Raw genomic sequence first — 16367 nt, forward strand, 5'->3', positions numbered from 1 at the left:
ACCATAATTGATTCTCCAAATATTAAAATACTAATTTTTCACTCCAAGCAAACAAATTAAATTAATTAGAATATAATTAACATTTAACATTTAGAATATAATTATTATTAACATTTGATAATACTTTTTTAATATTAATTTAATTAGAATATAATTATTATTAACATTTAATAAAACTTTTTTAATATTAATTTAATTAAAATATAATTATTATTAACATTTAATAATACTTTTTTTAATATTAATTTATTTAGAATATAATTATTATTAACATTTAATAAAACTTTTTTTAATATTAATTTAACTAGAATATAATTATTATTAACATTTAATTGGTAGAACTATAAAATGTGATAAAAATAAATTTAATTAATTAATTATTAAAATAATAATATTTTAGTATTATATAGAATGTGAATGGCTAATCCAATGTGGAGATTGAATTTAAATGGAATAAATAAATGTAAAAAAGTGTGATATTAACTAAATTTTAAAGATGCATTTGTCCAAGCAAATGAGAATGCTCTAATATGTCCAAGAACAAGTGATTCTAGCTCCCAAACATAACTTAGCCAATTCATTCACCCAAGTATTAAAACAATCCTACCCAAGTAAGAGTACCACCACCAAGATTAGACTTGATTAAAAAAAAAAAAAAATGTAACTTGTCTGCAAAGTGCTATCCCGTGAACCGATTTTAATAATTCAGAAACTTTAAAACATTGAAATTCGAGAATAGAATAGGGTTAAATTAATAAGACGGTGTCATAGGCTTTATATTAAAGTTTCGAAGACTATATAACTTCGATTTTTCCCTTTCCTTTTATCAATTAACGAAATTTACCTTATTTTTTTCACAAATATATCTCACACTTAAAAAAACACAACATATTGTTTACTTTTCTTTTGAGCAGTGTTACTCTGCTGTTTGAGCAACACCGCTCCATTTGACCGTTAGGCTAATTTAGCATTTTTATTTTTGTTCAATTTTTTTAATCAATTTTTTTTATCATTTTAAAATATTAAATATCAATATATTAATAATCACTTACTTAATTATTAAGTAAAGAAAAAGATTTTAAAAAAATTAAACTACATGAGGTGTCAAAATGAGGTGGCAAATTGAATGGCAAAAATATCATTTTTCATTTTCTATATTTGTTAGAGAAATTCAAAAAGTAAAAAAAGTCTAATAATTTTGTAAAAGCTTTAATTACACGAGTATTGCAATGCCAATACTCTTTTTATTTGTGTAAGAAGTCAGCGTGAAAGTATATAAATAATTTAGGTGAATTCCCTCTTAATTATATATTTTTAATCGTCAATCACATTCATTGAAATAAGTCTATTTCAAATAGTTAATTAATTTTAATAATTGACATAAAAATTAATCAACAGTCATTTTCACATTGCTTAAGTATAATTATTGGTCTCATATATAAAAGTTAGTCTAGGAGTTAAGGCAATCCAAAATACAGCTCTAATGAATTTATATTCTTTTTAAATGTATAAATTTTAATTTATAATTTATAATGTAAATTAAATTTTAATTTTAATTTAAAAAAAAAATTAAACCTAAATTTTTTTTATAAATCCAATGAATCACTAGATTGAATAGAGAGCGGGACAATGTGCGGTTTCAATCCCACTCTTGCCTGGCTGCTTCCTAAAAGCGGGGTTAGAAATCCTCCCCGCATGGTACGGAAAGGGGGGGTGGGGAGGGGTGCCCCACACCGTATGGTGCGGGCCAACAACTCCGATTTCAGACTAATGTATATATATATATGGACACGTGGGAAACAAGTTTTCAAAGGCACGGCGTTCCTGCAAGCGCTCTTGCAGCCTCTTTGTGCTGTGTTTTCTCTGTTTTTTACAGTGCTTTCTTAGTGTTTGTGTTTCTCTATTTGTGTTGATTAATAAATGAATAAACTATTGGACTTATGTCCATAACAAGGGAATCCCTTATTTTTTGGAGGATGAGGTGGTTATCTCCTCCTCCTCCTCCTTTGGTAGATGGGGGTTTGGAAATCGATTTGGATACCCTTCCTTCCTTTGAAGGTGGGGGTTGGTTTTATCTCTGTTTTATACAGAGACTGATACTCTCTTATGAGGGTTTGGAAGTTAAGATAATGTTCGTCGCAAAGAAATTTATGTGCGGAGAGGCGTACAACAAATATATAGTTTGGCTTATATTCGGAGTTTTCTCTATATTGACTAGTGAAAAGGACCAGCATGGCGGGATGACTCCAGTGGAGCCCTGCCTTGCTCTCGCTCCACTCTACGTATATAATTTTTTTTTTATATTTATATATATAAATAAATATATTGTATATAAATATATATAATTTATTAAAGACTTGAAATTATATTCAAATTATTGGATTGTCTTCGTCTTTTAAGTCAATTTTTATACAGGATGTCAAAACAATACAATAATCATGCTAAAATAATGTGAAAAAAATTGTATATATTTTAACCATAAAGTCAAATTATATATTTTTATTTAGATTTGCCCAATATATGTAGACGCATGAGTACCAACTCTCAAGGGAAAGGTCTTATTCCTACAAGCAGCTCGTAAGGTACTACTCCACTAGCTAGCTTTACTATCGCTCTTATTCTTTTCCCTACTATTGTTCAATAATCATATATCTTACATCCATCTATCTATCCCCAAATTTACAAGCCTTTCTTTTGAAGTAACCGAAATCTCTGCAGAGAGTAGTTGTAGCTCTAAATAAACTTGAAGAAAACAATTCTGTATTCTCCATAATTTGTTTTGCAATCAGTATACCAAGTGATATTTTTCTCATCAAGTTATCGTACTAACTCATGAGGGTCTTGAAGAAAACAATTCTGTATTCTCCTTTTACTTAAAAAAAATGAACTGTAATTTTTCTTTGATTTCACACTATCCCCATTTGCACAACAACGTTTTTGCACTCGTTTGCAAAATTATATTTTTGCCCTCGTTTGAATAGATTTATGATTATCTTTACATTTATCATACTTCTTGTTCTAATTTATTTGCATATTAAAATCCATATTGACCATATCATAAATGCAGTAGCACTTTCGATAGAGAATACTTGCCTTGAACGTAAACACTACCAAGTGTTTTATATATATATATATATATATATATATATATATATATATATCCTGTTATTCTTTTCTTTTATATATTCTAAGTATGAATTTGATGCAAACACAAATTAATATGGGGTGTTCCGATCCAGATTCTATATTGATTACATTGAATTATTACGTTAAGAAGGTGAACCTACAAAAATATGAAATGAAAAGCTAAATCTTCCTTAGATTGGGACAATATTAGTGTTTTTTCCCCACATTCTCTATTTTCGTTCATTTTTGCTTTCTTTGGATATATTTCATTTCAAATTTTGGAAGTGATTTTGATTTCAATTTCGGCCAAATGTGTTGCAGGATTTTTGTTTACTTACGTATTTAATGTTATACAATAATTTGGATTTTTTCTTTTTAGAAAAAAGTATTTGCTACACACACACAAATATATATATATATATATATATATATATCTATCCTCTTGTTATTTTCTTTTGTATATTCCAAGTATTAATTTCTGTGAGATCCGATCACATGCCCCTATCAAGCCCTTTTCAAGCCACTAGCTACTGGCCAGGGTTGAATGAACAAATGAATGCCATTCATAGAATTTATAACAAGATGAACAGAAAAAGAAAGAAAGAAAATATTTCCCTGTGATCACCAATTTATTGTACAAAGGGGTAACATTATTTTTCATGCAGTTTCATTTTTCAAGTTCACTTCCCAAGAGTACTACTCTTTTGTGTGGAAAACAGAGAGGCCATGACCATCACTCGCATGGATCCGATTCTCTATAATGCTGCAGCAAAAGGCAACATCTCGTATTTCAAAGATCATAGCTTCGAACGGCCACTAGAAGCCTTATTAACACCACTCCAAATTTTCATCACATCCCTAGAAAATCAGATAGAATCAACAGAAAATAACTTTGTGGGAGAGATACTCAACATGTGTCCCTCACTCTTATGTCAAGTCAATGTCAAAGATGAAACTTCATTACATGTCGCAGCAAGGTATGGGCATGCTAATATCGTTAAAGTTCTGATCGACTGTGCAAGAGATCATCCACATAATCAAGATCCTGGAAGCGGGGTTGAAGTAGTCAGGGATATGCTTGGGATGGTGACCAAGGAGAAAGACACCGCCTTACATGAGACTGTACGTTATAATCACTTTGAAGTGGTAAACCTTTTAATCCATGAAGACCCAGATTTTTCATATTCCGTTAATGATGCTGGGGAGACTCCACTCTACATTGCCGTCGAGAGAAACTATAAAAATTTGGTGTTGGAAATTTTGAATACCTGCAATTCACCGGCTTATGATGGCCTCTTAGGTAGAACGGCTTTGCATGCTGCAGTATTTTGGGATAACAAAGGTCCTGCATTTATAGCTTTATAAATGAATTTATTGGATAGCATGAACTATTTAATAAATATTGCAGTTTTTTGGGATATTAACAGAGGCACTCCATTGCATCTGTCTCGATCTCTGTTCCTATCTAAACCTTAGTGTTTGAGGAAGAATCCCAGAGAATTTAAATCCTGTGAATTCTATCTCCTAACAAGTCGTAGTTGTGTCGATTAGAAAGTAATTATTACGGTACTCAACAAGTATTCAAATTCTTTGTAGGAATGATCAAAGCGATTCTGAAAAAATTTGGAGGAGCTATAAATAAACAACCAGACCAAGAAGGTTGGACTTCACTGCACTTGGCTGCATACTCAAATTGGTCGTGGTCTACAAAGCTATTGCTGGAACATGATTCAGAAGTAGCATACATGAGAGACAATGAGGGGAGGACAGCTCTTCACATTGCAGCTCATCGTGGCTTTAATTGGGTCATGAAAAATATTATAGACATGTGTCCAAATTGTTGCGAAGTGGTTTACAAGTGAGGCTGGAATCCGTTGCACTTTGTTGGGAAAATCAACACATCGGAAGGGATAAAACCGGTAATAAAAGAGTACACTCACGCACTTAGTGACACCAATAATTTAACGTGGTTCAGCAACTGCCTACATCCACAGGAAAGAGCTTCACTAATAAATAGTGGAACACAAGAAAATATTACAGAGGAGGAGGATCACACTCCACTCAACTCAACTCTCTTCTTTTCTCTCAGAGCTCTCTTGGCTCTCTCTCTTTTCTTTTCTCCTTGGGTGTGTCTGAGGCTCTCGTAGGGAGCTTCAATTTATAGGCGAGGATCAGTATTGTCTACATGTATGAATGCATTTATTGTTGCATTCAATAGGTAGTTGGGCGTTGAGGGTTGAGCAGCAAGCAGCCATTGTGGACTGCTTGCTTGGACAGGGATTTCAACAATTCTCCCCCTCCATGCCCATTTACCTATATGCTATCCATCTCAGCTATGTCTCTGTATAGCTCAAGCTTCTCACTTGTAACCACCTTCGTCAGCATGTCCGTTGGATTCTCTTTCGTATGGGTCTTCACAAGCTTCAACAGCTGTTGTTCCATCGCTTTGCGTATCCAATAATAGCAGATGTCAATATGCTTGGTGCGGGAGTGGTACATTGAATTCTTGCTCAAGTCTAGAGCACTTTGACTATCACAATGTACCTTATAGTCTTCTTGACTAACTCCTAGTTCTTGGAAAAAACGCTTCATCCACAATATCTCTTTCCCAGTTTCCATTGCGGCAATGTACTCTGCCTCTGTTGTGGATAAAGCAACATACTTTTGCAACTTGGACTGCCAAGAGACAGCTCTTCCTGCAAAGGTGAAGAGAAATACCGAAGTAGATTTCTTGCTATCCAGATCTCCTACCATATCTGAATCTGTATAGCCTTTCAAAACTGGTTTAGCTCCCCCAAAATACAAGCACATCTTCGATGTACTTTTCAGGTACCTGAGAATCCACTTGACTGCTTCCCAATGATCATTTCCTGGATTTGAAAGGAATCTGCTCACCATGCCTACAACATGAGCAATATCTGGTCTGGTACAAACTATTGCATACATCAGGCTTCCTACTGCTGAAGAGTAGGGGACTACTTCCATTTCTTCAATCTCTTTCTTTAAAGAAAGACATGAGCTCTTGCTCAACTTGAAGTGGTTTGCAAGTGGAGTATTGACTCGCTTAGCATCTCCCATGTTGAAACGTCTAATGACCTGTTCAACATATTTTTGTTGTGATAGCCACACCCTTTTAACTTTCCTATCACGAACAATCTTCATGCCCAAAATTTACTGTGCTGGGCCTAAGTCCTTCATGTCAAAGGACTTGGATAGTTCCTTCTTTAGTTTGTTAATCATGGACCTATCATCACCAACGATTAACATATCATCAACGTAAAGAAGGAGTATGACAAACTTGTCATCCTGGAATCTTCAAACATAGACACATTGATTTGCAACAAGTCTCTTGTAACCATGACTCATCATGAATGAGTTGAACTTCTTGTACCATTGCCTCAGAGCTTGCTTGAGGCCATAGAGACTCTTCTTCAGCTTGCAGACTAAGTGATCTTTCCCTGGAGTTTCAAACCCTTCTGGTTGCTCCATATAGATCTCCTCTTCCAAATCTCCATGGAGAAAGGCTGTCTTCACATCCATCTGTTGGAGTTCCAAATTCAAGCTGGCTACCAATCCGAGCATGACTCGGATCGACATCATTTTCACCACTGAAGAAAATATCTCGTCAAAGTCGATTCCCTTCTTCTGCTGGAATCCTTTGACAACTAATCTGGCCTTGTGCTTCATCAGCTTTCCTTGGCCATCTTTCTTCAGCTTGAACACCCATTTGTTCTTTAGGGCTTTCTTTCCTTCAGGAAGTTTCACAAACTCATAGGTCTGAATTTTCTGCAAAGAACTCATCTCTTCTTGCATTGCCTGCACCCATAGGCTTCTATCAACATGAGTTTGAACTTCATGGAAGCTCTCTGGCTCCCCCTCATCAGTAAGCAGAATATAGTCTAATTCCGGATATCTCCTCGATGGAATCAGTAGGCGGCCTCTTGCCGATCTTCTTGGTTCATCAACCAAAGGAGGTTCATCACCATCTAACCCTTGTGGTGGTACACCAGCTACTGGTGGAGAGGATTCTTGCTCCCCCTGCTCGACACTCTGAGCTTCTTCTTCTGCTTCTGGATCTCGATCCTGCATCCTCATTATCTGTGGCGGACTGTAATGGTGCAGGATTTGGAGTATCGGAACTAAGCTCTCTTGATGAAGTTTCAGTTTCTATGTTCTGGTTTTCATGGAACACAACATCCCTACTTCTGACAATTTTCTTTGTCACTGGATCCCACAACTTGTATCTGAATTCTTCATCTCCAAATCCAACAAAGATACATGGAGTTGATTTGATATCGAGCTTCTATCTCAGCTTCTTGGATACGTGTGCAAAGGCTTTGCACCCAAACACTCTCAGGTGAGAGTAAGAGACATCTTTTCCAAACCAAACTTTCTCAGGAATTTCAAATTCCAGTGGTGCAGAAGGTGATCTGTTGATCAGGTAACAGACAGCAAGAACAGCTTCACCCCAAAATGGCTTTGGTAACTTGGCCATACTGAGCATGCATCTTGTTCTTTCAATGATGGTCTGGTTCATTTTTTCGGCTACACCATTGTGTTGAAGGGTATATGGGACCGTCTTCTCATGTTGAATACCGCGATTAGCGCAGTATGCAGCGAACCTTTGGGAGACATATTCTCCTCCGTTGTCCGTTCGCAGGCACTTCAACTTCTTTCCCGTCTCTCTTTCCACTAGGGTGTGGAAATTCTTGAAGTGCTCGAAGACCTGATCCTTTGACTTCAAAACATATATCCAGACCTTTCGTGAAACATCATCAATGAATGTCACGAAATATCTGTTACCTCCCAATGACTCTTCTTCCATGGGACCACATACATCAAAGTGTACCAGACTTAACAACTCTGATCTTCCCTTCGTAGAGGATTTAAACGAGACTCTGCATTGTTTGCCAAACAAACAATACTCACAAGGGTTTAACGTTGTTCTTTTGGCAACTTTGATGAGTTCCTTCTTCACAAGCATATCCAACCCCTTTCTCACCCATGTGTCCGAGTCTCTTGTGCCACAGATTCGGTGATGCCTCGTCTTCCACTGCATTGAGGCTATCAAAACCGATCTTCACATGGGTTTTGTACAACGTGCTGCAAATATGTCCTCGGGGGACAACCATGGCACCTTTTGACAGCTTCCAAGTGCCTTTGATGAAATAGCTGTCATAGCCCTGTCGATCAAGGGCTGTCCCGGAAATCAGGTTGAGCTGAAGGTCAGGAATGTGTCCAACATCTTTCAACACCATGGTGCATCCAACATTGGTTTTTATCTGCACTTCGCCAACTCCCATGATCTTCGAGAAACTGGCATTCCCCATCCTTACAGTACCAAAATCTCCTGCTTTGTACGTAGTGAAAAATTCACTATAGGAAGTGGTGTGGTATGATGCTACTGTGTCTACCACCCACTCAACATCATGGCTTGCAACATGCAGACACGTCTCGTCACTGGTAGAGAGTATTGCCACATCTCCCGAAAGAGTGACAAGGGTTTCACCATCTTCTTTCTTCAGCTTACTGCTTTGACCTTACTCCCTTAAAAACTTGCGGCAGTGTTTCCTCATGTGGCCTTCTTTGCCACAATGGTAACATTTCATGTTATCCATCTGCTGGTTCCTGCTACTGCTGGACCTTCCACGTGATTGAGACTTCCCTCTATTTCTGCCTCCACTTCTCCCTCTATTATTACCTTGAGGCCTTTCTCTACTCTCGGTGACAAGGACATGAGTTTGATTCATGCTTGTCTCTTTTCGTCTGGCCTCCTCATTAAACAGGGCATCCTTAACCATCGTCATGGTAAGTTTGCCATATGGAGTAGAGTTACTTAGGGAGACCACCAGCGTCTCCCAACTGTCTGGTAATGAATTGAAAAGTAGCAGGGCTTGTTCTTCATTGCCAAGATTCAGGTTGACGGACCCGAGCTGGTTAACTAGGTTTTGAAACTCGCTAGTATGCTCGGCAACAGAGATATCGCTTTTTAACTTCAAGTTAACAAGCCGTCTCATCAAGAGGGCCTTGTTTCGAGCAGTCTTAGCCTGATACATATCCTCTAACTTTTTCCAGAGGTTATATGCATCAATCTCCTGGGCCACGTGGTGAAAAACACTATGGTCAATCCATTGCCTAATCTGACCAATAGTCTTATTATGCATCTTTTTCCACACTTGATTCGTAACTTCATCTGGTTTCTTCCCTTCATCTTCCAAAGGGTCAAACAGATCTATACAGCTCAAGAGATCCTCCATTCGAGGTCTCCAAAGACTGTAGTTTGAGGCAGTCAGCTTTATCATGGCGCCTGATGCTGAATCCTCAATGGATTTAGACTGTTCTAAATACAAAACACAAGTACAGGATCTTTGAGGTGGAATATCATAAAACGGACGGTGCCGTTGTGTCCGAAACGCTTGATTTTATTGGAAACGGGTCTTGTTTCGTCAAAATTGGACTCAAATAGCACAAGGAATGAGCAAAAGAACCAAAACAGGAAATCTATCGCGCGTGCTGTGCGTGGCGCGACAAACAACGCGTAGGCGCGTGTTTTTTACGCGCATAATCTCAATGTGTGCGTGGAACGCGTTGGCGCGTGTAACACACGCGCTTGCTGGAGTCAGGGGCACGTCAGGAGCGTGCACGTCACACGCAAAGGCTTCTCTGTAGCTCGTGCGGCGCGTGTACGAGCGTGGGATTCACGTGCTGGATACTCTTGGGCGTGTGTGATGCGTGTCGAGAGTGGGTCTCACTCTCCGATCTTCAGACGATGCGTGGGGATGCGTGCAACCTCAGTTTGGCCTCTGGTTTTCATCGCTTTTCTTGTCTCTATGAGACGAACATAGTGGTGTGCTCAAATTTGAAAACTGAGCTACGCACTAAAACTGACTTTTCTGTAAAAAAACCTCTTCGAACAAACGCTCTGATACCACTTGTTGGGAAAATCAACACAGCGGAAGGGATAAAACCGGTAATAAAAGAGTACACTCACGCACTCAGTGACACCAAGAATTTAACGTGGTTCGGCAACTGCCTACATCCACAGAAAAGAGCTTCACTAATAAATAGTGGAACACAAGAAAATATTACAAATGAGGAGGATCACACTCCACTCAACTCAACTCTCTTCTTTTCTCTCAGAGCTCTCTCGGCTCTCTCTCTTTTCTTTTCTCCTTAGGTGTGTCTGAAGCTCTCACAGAGAGCTTCAATTTATAGGCGAGGATCAGTATTATCTGCATGTATGAATGCATTTATTGTTGCATTCAATAGGTAGTTGGGCGCTGAGGTTTGAGCAGCAAGCAGCCATTATGGACTGCTTGCTTGGGCAGGGATTTCAACACACTTTGCGGTGGATGGCAGTTTTCCTCTTTCGACAGTGGGAGATATCCTTGAAAAATCATCTCTCAGCAATGATCTTTTAAACGAGAAGGATGCCTTAGGGAACACTCCTCTCCATCACCATTCCAGCTCTTCTGGCCCGTACTTGAAGAATCTAATAGATCACCCGAGATTAGATAAGACGACCTTCAACAAAAATAACCTCAATGCTTACCAAGTCGCTTTTAAAATGTTCATTATCACTGATGTCATATCCTTGGTACTATCTAGTTCTGCTGTTGTTATCGATTTACTCATACCACTTTTATTCAAGTATTCCGAATCTGATGAAATTCGCAATGTTTTTCTCAAATTGGCCTTCGGGTTTATTTTGATGGCCATGGGAGCAATGGTGCTGGCATTTATCACCGGTGCATATGCTGTGTTAGCGCATTCCTTGGATCTTGCCGTTACCACTTGTGTTATTGGCTCATGCTTTTTCGTCATCATCTCTTTGATACGTGGAGTGTATAGGAAGGATCTAGGTTTATTATATATAGTTAATAAAGTAAAGTATTTTTTTTAGAGGAAAACTAGTATGGATGTTGCTGCAGTTAAAGGAGGGCGGTTTAATCAATACCGGGAAATCCCCTATTTAGATGTAAGGATAAGGATATGTTTGAGGCCTCAAGATTAATGAACTTTATATTCTGATGCCTTTTATTTTTTCGGAAGTTTTGATTTATAATTTTGAATTTTTTAAAGGTCTTTTTACCTTTTAAAGACTTTTTATGCTTTTATTACTTTTTAACATATGGCATGTCCTGTATTACGAGTATGATATAACGGCAATTTGCTGATATTTTGATATTTACGAGTATGAACTTCCTTTCCTTTCTTACCCAAATGTGTTGAAGCACATTTCACAGAGCATTCACCAATTCTCCCAAACAAAAACATCCCCAAAACACTTAACGTTATTTTGCAATACAAAAAATACAGAAGGTACCAAAATCAATCTTAAAACAACACTGATTTCCAAATAATGAAGCCTAAGTTGTTTAAAAATGTTCGCATGGGCTGAGAATTTGTTGTAAATCTTAATTAGTGGGCTCTACAACAAAGAGTAACTGTAATTTCCATACAAGAAGTTTTTATGTTCATTGAAATATGGCATTTTCACCCTCTAAGGAAAAAAGAAGAGGGAAGGCAAATATCCGAAGTTTTAAAAACTGGGTTATATTTGGTAACAAAAATCTTAAGAAAACAACCAAACAGAGCAGCTTTCAGAATCATCTTTCAAAGTCCACCAAGCTGCTTCATCATGTAAATCATGAAATCGAGTTATGGGTCCGATTTGTTTACTTGTTTGTTTGTCGCAATCGAAAAGAAATTTGACAGTTCTTATAAAACATATATAATTTTTCATATTGATAAACAAAAGAAGTATTTAATGAAAGAGCGGTGCTACTCTGCCGCTTGAGTAGCACTGTTTATTTTGACTGCTAGTTCATAATTTTATTTTTATTTTATTTTTAAATTTTCTTATTCATATTTTTTTATCATTTTAAAGTTTTTTTAAAAAATATAAAAAAATATCAATACACTAATAATTATTTCTTTAACTATGAAGTAAAAAAAATTAAAATATATGAGGTGTTAAAATGAGGAGGCAAATGGAATGAATAAAGTAGTATTTTTCTGAATGAAAGTCTCAAAGGGGAAGGCAGAGGGTTAACGTTAACTTCGAAACGACGTCATTTTGGTATGACGCCATTTTGCAGCTAACATTTTAAAACAAAACAGTATGGGTACTATCTGTATTTGTACTCCTACCCGAGTAGAGAAATCCGGTTATTGAACTAGTTGAAATTTGGGCCAATAACAGCCCAAGTTAAAGTTAACCCAATTACCTAGATTTCAAGCCGGAACGAAAAAAATCCAGCCCACATAAACAGTTCTAACTTTTAGAGCTCATTTAGATTCTTCAGATATGAGATAAATGCTCTCTTATACAAACAGCCAAACAATATTTTTTCAGACGGTTTCATATTATTTTTGAAGACGACACTGATTTTTTCTGAAGAAAGAGTGATGGCAAAATGCTTTTCCAGCGAAAAAGCATGAGGGCGTCAGACTGTTTGTAGCATTCTGCCATCATATGGCGTTCTATTTTGGACATCATAACCAGAACATCATAACGACATCACAACGCAAAAGTTGTAGAGCTGCGCATAAACCAAATGTAATTAAACCAAAACCAGTATACTTCTTATCAAAAACCAGTGACAAAAAAATGCACGCAAGGGACAGTTCTTGCATCTCAAATTAGTATCATCTTCTAAACCAATATCTAAGCATCCATATTCCATTCACCCTTGTATTACTGCAACAACTGTTTGTCATTTTCCTCAATTTAGTATGATCATCTTCTAAATCATACTTCTAATTGATTGCTCTGTCCCCTATCTCTGAGACTTCATCTCACCTTCCATCTCCTTAATTGACCCTTAGATTGATAAAAGAATGCACTTTTGAAGCCACCTTACAAGAAACTCTTTTTTTTTTCGCGAGCATTTTCCAACATTTGCCAAATAGCTACAAATTAATATTGACATGTGTATACGATTGGCAAAGACTATTATCTCAGCAGTAACCCAGTACTCAAACTCCACATGACTCTCCATAAAGCTACATTACGTTGTATATTGTTCACACTCCAAAAGTGTTGTTATGTGCTTTGAAGTTGGAACAATAGCAAAAAAATACAGACTCTGCAAGTCCTGGCTAGGCACGCAAACATCATATTGAATGCAGAATAATGACCTATTTAGAATGGGATTTTAGAAAAAACAAAAAACCAGTACAACAAGGAATTCAACAATGAGAGAAAGAGCATACTGAGCATCTCCTGCAACGGAGAAAAACTCATCACTGTGCTTCTTCGTAGGAAAATTTGCTACAACTACTGGTCGTTCAAGACCATGCATGTAAGCCTCTCTCAAGCTGTACCAAGGAAAAAACATTAAAAATGGTAAGTGCATGGACAAAGCAGAGCAAGACACAAACTGGAGTTGCAATTTATTTATCTCAAATAAAGAAACTCTTTTCTTTTTCTCTTTTGGATTATAGTCACATATAGAAAAAAATATATATGGTGTATAAAAATAATGAATATAATTTTTCTTTCACTTTACCCGTAAATTCAGTCAGGAGAACCCAAATCTTAAAGAACTTTCTGTTGTTAATTTTCCTTATGATAATAAAGAAGAAATGTAAGCATTATTTCGAAGGGGAAAATTTGAAAAAAGAAACAAAAGTCAAAAGAAAAAAAAAAACAAAAAGGAAAGATTTTGCATTAATGGAGAATCGTACTTTCAAATTTTGCTCAAACCTCTGGAACGTCTCATTTAAATATAAATTATTTACACGGTCAGTTAATTATTTAAAAATTTTTATTTATCATCTTCAAATCATATATCATTTAGAATTTTTTTATTTTTATTTTCTTACTAAATATGCGATACATGAATGATGAGTAAAATAAGAATAGAAGTGGGTTCAATTTAGCAATAAGGGAATAAAAATAAAATATGATATAAACCAAACAGCCATAGACGGATGGACCACTTTGTTCTCACCTGTAAAATAAATAAATAATAAGAACCAAATATAACAACTCATATTTTTAACTAATGGATAGTATTAATTCCAATTGCAATTGAGAAATTTATGTTTTTTATTATAAGTTTCTCGAAACGACAAAATTTTTTTATAAAAATAAATTTATAAATTGATATAAACTCATATAAAAATTTAACTTTATTATAAAATTAATTTAAAATTTCATGTAAAATAACGTTAATTTATGAATTTATTTTTATAAAATTTCGATGTGACAGGAATACTTTTCATTCTAATAACATATCCAAGAAAAAGTGATTCTAGCTCCCAAACATAGCCTAGCCAATTCATTCACTTGAGTATTAAAACAATCCTACCCAAATAGGAGTACCACCACCAAGATTAGACTTAAGATTATTAAAAAAAAAAAAAAAAAAGCCAACTTGTCTGCAAAGTGCTATCACGTGAACCAATCTAAATAATTCAGAAACTTTAAAACATTGAAATTCGATAATAGAATGAAAGTTTCGAAGACTATTATTTTTTTAAAAAACTAAATACGGTTAAATTAATAAGACGGTGTCATAGGCTTTATATTAAAGTTTCGAAGACTATTATTCTGAATGAAAGATACTTCGGAGTAGTAATGAAATTTTGGTTATTATTTTTAGCGTAACACTTTAATTACAAATGAATTATATAAAATAAATTTACAAAATAATACAAGTGATATGTTAGATTATAAAATTATTTTTATTTTAAAATAGAATTAACATATTATCTGAAATCACATTATTTTATAAATTTATTTTTATATAATCTTTTCTATCTTATCTTTAACTTTTTAATCAAACTTGACCATCTAAATTTAGGTTCATACGCGGTGTATTTTTTTATGATAATTGCTACACAACTTCCTTAACCTCCACACGCCACAATTTTTTAATATTTTTTTAAAAGTTTTTGTGAGTTTATCTTTTTAAAATAATTTAATTCTTCTATTCATTATTCATATATTAAATATTTGATAAAAGAAAAAAATAATAAAAATTAAAAAAAGTAATGTGTAGAGGTTGTGTGAATAGTAGGAGGTTGTGTAGATTTTTTCTTTTCTTATATGTTTCATATTTCTCTCTCCTAAATTATTTCCCAACATCTCCGATTTTAGACTAATATATATATATATATATATATGAACTATATATAGATAGAAATAAAAATAACACAATTACATTATTAAAAAAAATTATATTTCCTCACAAATTTATAAATCATATTGCAAAAAAAGGTTATAACCTAATCGCCAAAAAAAAAAAAAAAAAAGTCAAAGAGAAATAAGCGAAATTGAGTTTTAATTTTTCATAGGAAATTTTTTAAGTGCATTTTTTTATTCTACTTTATTATGACAAAAATTAATCAGTTATGTAAGTTTATTCATACATATTTGGTTTCGGACATAAACAAAAGAGCAAATTGTGCATCACAACCAATATTGCTGCACTTTAAAGTAGAACAAAATATATAGTAAAAAAAATACATGGTACAAGTTAAACATTCGATATCACAATTTTGATAATTTCATACTATAACAAAATCTTATAGTTAATAAATATAAAATTCAAAGAAAACAATAATAAGAGGATTTTTATCAAACTGTTTATACTAATACAAAGAATATAAATAAAGAGGATTTTCATCAGAAGATAGAATAAGAATATAACAATTTCTTCTTTCATCTGAAGGTAATTGCTGCAGAAAATTATGTTAAAAAACTCCATCATCTTATGAAAACCCTCATCTAATTTTTTTTTTTTTTTTTTTAGAACAAACAGAATCACAACATTAAGCAATGCAACAAAACTGACCAATTCACATGCAAATCACAACAATGTTAAGTAAAAACATTTCCATCCAGTCCATTTATATTGAATGTATAAATAAATCTGGTTCAGAATGGTGGAAATATTGACAGCATGCATAAGTAAGGACCCATTCATATCGAATGGCTGCAAAACCTCACTTGAACCCCGATTGTTTTTTATGGAAAGTACCATAAACTACAATATGACCATCCAGGTGAGGATTACCCAGCCATATCAATGGGGCCCCATCAACACTTGTGAATTAACCTGCACTATAACACCATCATCACAGCCTAATAACAGCTCCCCTCCCCTGATACGAAACACTGCAAATGACCGAACAACACAGAACAAATTACCCAACATAGCCAACACAAATCATAACATGCAAACGAAAAATAAAATCCTAAATTCTTCTTGCCGACGCATAGAGAGAGC

General features: G+C 34.9%; 1 protein-coding gene across 1 annotated transcript; it reads left to right on the forward strand.

Moving 5' to 3' along the window:
• The first annotated feature begins 3852 nt into the window (after positions 1 to 3852).
• LOC118349432 (ankyrin repeat-containing protein At5g02620-like) lies at positions 3853 to 4491 on the forward strand. The gene has a single exon (XM_035693852.1). It carries the CDS (start codon positions 3853 to 3855, stop codon positions 4489 to 4491), a length of 639 nt encoding a protein of 212 aa, XP_035549745.1.
• Positions 4492 to 16367: the final 11876 nt, after the last annotated feature.

This window comes from Juglans regia, chromosome 9 (assembly GCF_001411555.2).
Source record: "Juglans regia cultivar Chandler chromosome 9, Walnut 2.0, whole genome shotgun sequence".
NCBI classification, from domain to species: Eukaryota; Viridiplantae; Streptophyta; class Magnoliopsida; order Fagales; family Juglandaceae; genus Juglans; species Juglans regia.

Coding starts and splice junctions, on each gene's coding strand:
- LOC118349432 (XM_035693852.1), top strand. CDS start 3,853: ATGACCATCACTCGCATGGATCCGATTCTCTATAATGCTGCAGCAAAA.